Source organism: Diadema antillarum, unplaced genomic scaffold (assembly GCF_040938485.1).
Source record: "Diadema antillarum isolate AM-2024a unplaced genomic scaffold, OU_Dant_1.0 seq00000569_RagTag, whole genome shotgun sequence".
NCBI lineage: Eukaryota > Metazoa > Echinodermata > Echinoidea > Diadematoida > Diadematidae > Diadema > Diadema antillarum.
Genome location: NW_027271507.1, coordinates 44,322 through 45,898, shown reverse-complemented (window position 1 = coordinate 45,898; position 1,577 = coordinate 44,322). Strand labels below are relative to the sequence as shown.

Here is a 1,577-nt window from a genome sequence, read left to right as displayed (position 1 = left end):
CCGAGATTTAGCGTTAGGGAGCGTTCGCCGTATGTCGTGATTTGTGACTGGTTTGCGGCCTGTAGCTTGATTGTGTTTGATTGCACTCGCCTCTCAGCCGGGGAAGGGGGAAGAACACTGACTTCCGCGCCGGTGTCGACGAGGAACTGCGTGCCGGTGTTCTTGTCCGAAATGTAGAAGAGGCGACTGTGTGAGTGTGAACCAGCGCTGCTTGTCGCCATTAGGCGCTGGCTTGCTCGTTTCCCTGGGTCGTGGCAGCGGGCGGTTGATGAGCGGAAGACGGTTGTCGTCGACAAGGTGGTTGACAACGGCGAGCGTTCTCTCCGTAGGTTTGATGGTACCAGCACTCACCATTGTCTGAAGCAGGCGTCTGAGCAGGTACGGCAGGGCTGCTACCACGCGAGGTATGCTGTCGGTTTCTGCGTGTGGCCGACCGACCTCGACTACGGCTCCGCTCACGGTTACGAAGCTGCATTGTTAGAGTTTCCACCTGCATTGTTAAACGGTGTATTTGGTCCTGGAGGTGTTGATTGGGCGTGGGTGTTGTTTGGGGTGGGGCTGCCATGGCATTGACAAAACTAGGCGCTGTGACGGCTAGGATGCGGTCGGCGAGCTCCGCTAACTGTGTGACAGTCAGCGAATCGCTAGACGATGCCAGTATTTGTTGCACGTTTGTCGGCATGCGCTGGACAAACAGCTGCCGAAGAATGCTGTCTTCGAGCACGCGATCACCAAGCAGCTGTTTCATCCGACGGAGGAGTTGGGTCGGCTTCCTATCCCCCAGTTCTTCCTCCGTCAAGAGCTGCTGTAGTCTACGCTGCTCCGTCTCGGATGTCCGCGCGACGAGTGCTGTCTTCAGCGTGGTGTATGGCTGTGCGGCAGGCTTTGTGATGAGGAGATCGCGCACCTCCTGGGCGATGTCGGGGGAAAGAGAAGAAACCACATAGGCATATTTTGAGTCTTCCTTGGTAATGCGGCGAGTTGTGAATTGGGCCTCAACCTGCGCGAACCACACCAACGGGTCTTGTGGCCAGTAGGGCGGCAGCTTTATGTTTGCTACGGCGGCGTAATCGACAGCGATGTCAGTGGATGGTTTCGAAGTCGCGTCATCAATCGGGGGCTGAACGGGCTCAACAGGCGCTTGCGAGGGGTCGGTCATAGTGGCGGGGAGATGAATTAGATCACGTCGGGGTCACCAGTGAAGGGATTTCGTAGTAGGATGTTAATAGAACGTAGAAAATGTATCCTTCTACTCACCATTCGTTGATTTTATAACACAATATCTCCCGTGCTGCCGAGCTGCGCCTGGAGTCGATGCTGTTGCAGGAAATGGTCCTCCAATTGAGAGTTCAGTTATTGCACTTTCCCGTTTGGTATATACACAAAAACATAACGCGACACACAGTATAATTTCAGTAAATAAGGCGAAGTAGCACAATGTAGAATGCTCCAGAAGACGGCGAAGTTAGAGAGGGAAAATAGAGATAGACGGATTGAGAGAGAGAGAAGTTCGCGAGTCCGATGTTTGATGATGAAGTTTGGCGAGTTGACAACTTGGCGTTTTCGTGCTTTCACGT

At 53.8% G+C, this 1,577-nt stretch overlaps 1 protein-coding gene across 1 annotated transcript; it reads right to left on the bottom strand.

Annotated features, from left to right (window-relative positions):
- Positions 1-220: 220 nt before the first annotated feature.
- On the bottom strand, positions 221-1,159 carry LOC139735295 (uncharacterized). The gene has a single exon (XM_071646052.1). The coding sequence runs from the start codon at positions 1,157-1,159 to the stop codon at positions 221-223; it is 939 nt and encodes a 312-aa protein (XP_071502153.1).
- Between the last annotated feature and the right edge of the window lie 418 nt (positions 1,160-1,577).

What these genes read in the sequence shown, in the direction of transcription:
- LOC139735295 (XM_071646052.1), bottom strand. Translation starts at nt 1,159, where the DNA reads ATGACCGACCCCTCGCAAGCGCCTGTTGAGCCCGTTCAGCCCCCGATT.